Source organism: Seriola lalandi, unplaced genomic scaffold (assembly GCF_002814215.2).
Source record: "Seriola lalandi dorsalis isolate HSWRI2012SDOR001 ecotype SW California unplaced genomic scaffold, Sedor1 jcf7180002054293, whole genome shotgun sequence".
Taxonomy (NCBI): domain Eukaryota; kingdom Metazoa; phylum Chordata; class Actinopteri; order Carangiformes; family Carangidae; genus Seriola; species Seriola lalandi.
In genome coordinates this window covers 16,243-17,657 of record NW_019524846.1, presented here as the reverse complement: position 1 = coordinate 17,657, position 1,415 = coordinate 16,243, and the positions used below count along the sequence as shown (strand labels likewise).

At 41.0% G+C, this 1,415-nt stretch overlaps 1 protein-coding gene across 1 annotated transcript in view; it reads right to left on the bottom strand.

The window, feature by feature from the left end:
* Nucleotides 1-1,415, bottom strand: part of LOC111654864 (interferon-induced protein 44-like) — a 6,924-nt gene that overhangs the window by 1,488 nt on the left and 4,021 nt on the right. Inside the window, 5 exon segments of the mRNA XM_023406021.2 lie at nucleotides 1-136; nucleotides 241-393; nucleotides 489-650; nucleotides 652-685; nucleotides 1,141-1,189. The exon segment at nucleotides 1-136 is cut by the window's left edge and continues 161 nt beyond it. Coding sequence (XP_023261789.1) covers nucleotides 1-136; nucleotides 241-393; nucleotides 489-650; nucleotides 652-685; nucleotides 1,141-1,189 — 534 coding nt within the window.

Genomic DNA, 1,415 nt, shown 5'->3' with positions numbered 1-1,415 from the left:
TTTCCTCCAGCTTTTTTGGCATGATGGAGATCTTACAGGCATCAATGACATAAGCCACACAGTGGATCTTATCCTTGAGCCCTGGAGACTTATGATAGCCGGGGGTCTCAGAATGCAGAGGAGCAGAGGGATTGAACTGTGTCACACAGTTGAAAGGAAAGACAGAGGCAGTTTGAGTTATCAGCCAAATCAATGGCTCATACATTCAATGTCCTGTTCAATGTTAAAAAAAAGCTGTACCTGGTAACGGTCTGGCAGATGACCCTTCAGGATGCTGCTGATGTCATCTATATCAAGCCCCGCCCCTGTGCTTTCCTCCAATCCCATGGTATCGCACAAGACGATTGGCAGAGGTTTTCCTTCTCGCCCAGCTTTCAAAGAGTAGCTGCGAAACTGTTGGGTACAAGGTGATGGAGCAACAAGCCACAAACTGCAGACAGGGCAAATCAATCGCCACATATGTAAAATCATTAAAGGCAGAAACTAACCTGTGTGGTGAGGCTGGTGGTAGAGCAGCCAGCGATGGCCTGGCTGGTGACGTGGCCTCTGAATACAGAGTTGATAGAATTGAAGAAGCTGGACTTTCCAGCTCCAACTGCTCCAATGAGCAAAACCCGAACCTGGGACACAGAGCTGACTGTGGGTTTGTAGATCCTTAATACTGTCGATCAGCTCCTTCCTCTTCCTGTAGAAACAAGAAAGATAAAGAACTTTTTCATCTAGTGAGAAGATTGTTAGTTGTTTTCGGCCCGAGGTTCCAGAGATGTTTGTGCATAGCCAGTTGACCTCCATGATGGTAGCACTCATGGTTGTGGGTACGTTTATGACAATTTGTTGAGAATTTTACAGTTAAAAACAGTATAGCACAGTAAGCATGGCAAACAGTTTCATTACATAATATTTTGTAGAGACACTGAGTCCATCATAATGTAAAATGCTGGTATAATATGCCTAGTAAAGCATAGAAGTGCTGCATGTCACGGCATGTGGAACACATTCATAATTACATCCAAAAGATCAACACTTTTAATTACACTGTTACTGCTGTACTGATTTCCCTGATCATCAGTTTGTGTCATAATGTATACACTATAATGTAAAGTATGTTAATAGTATTATGTGTAGGATGGCAGCTCTTACTCAGATTTCCAGATCATACTCCTCCATGGCCTCTCAAGTTCTGTGGTTTCTGTTGTAGATCAAAAACAACTATTAATTTTTGGATTTGATAAGAAACAACTTATTTTTATTTGTGATGATTTTACATGACACTTAGACAAAACATAGTATCATTAATATCAGATGCCATATTTCATGATTTGATAATAATCCTTTTTATTACCTGTGGTTTGGATTGACTTATGCAGATGAAATACTGTGTTAAGATCCCAGATGACCTCTAAGCCTACATAGTG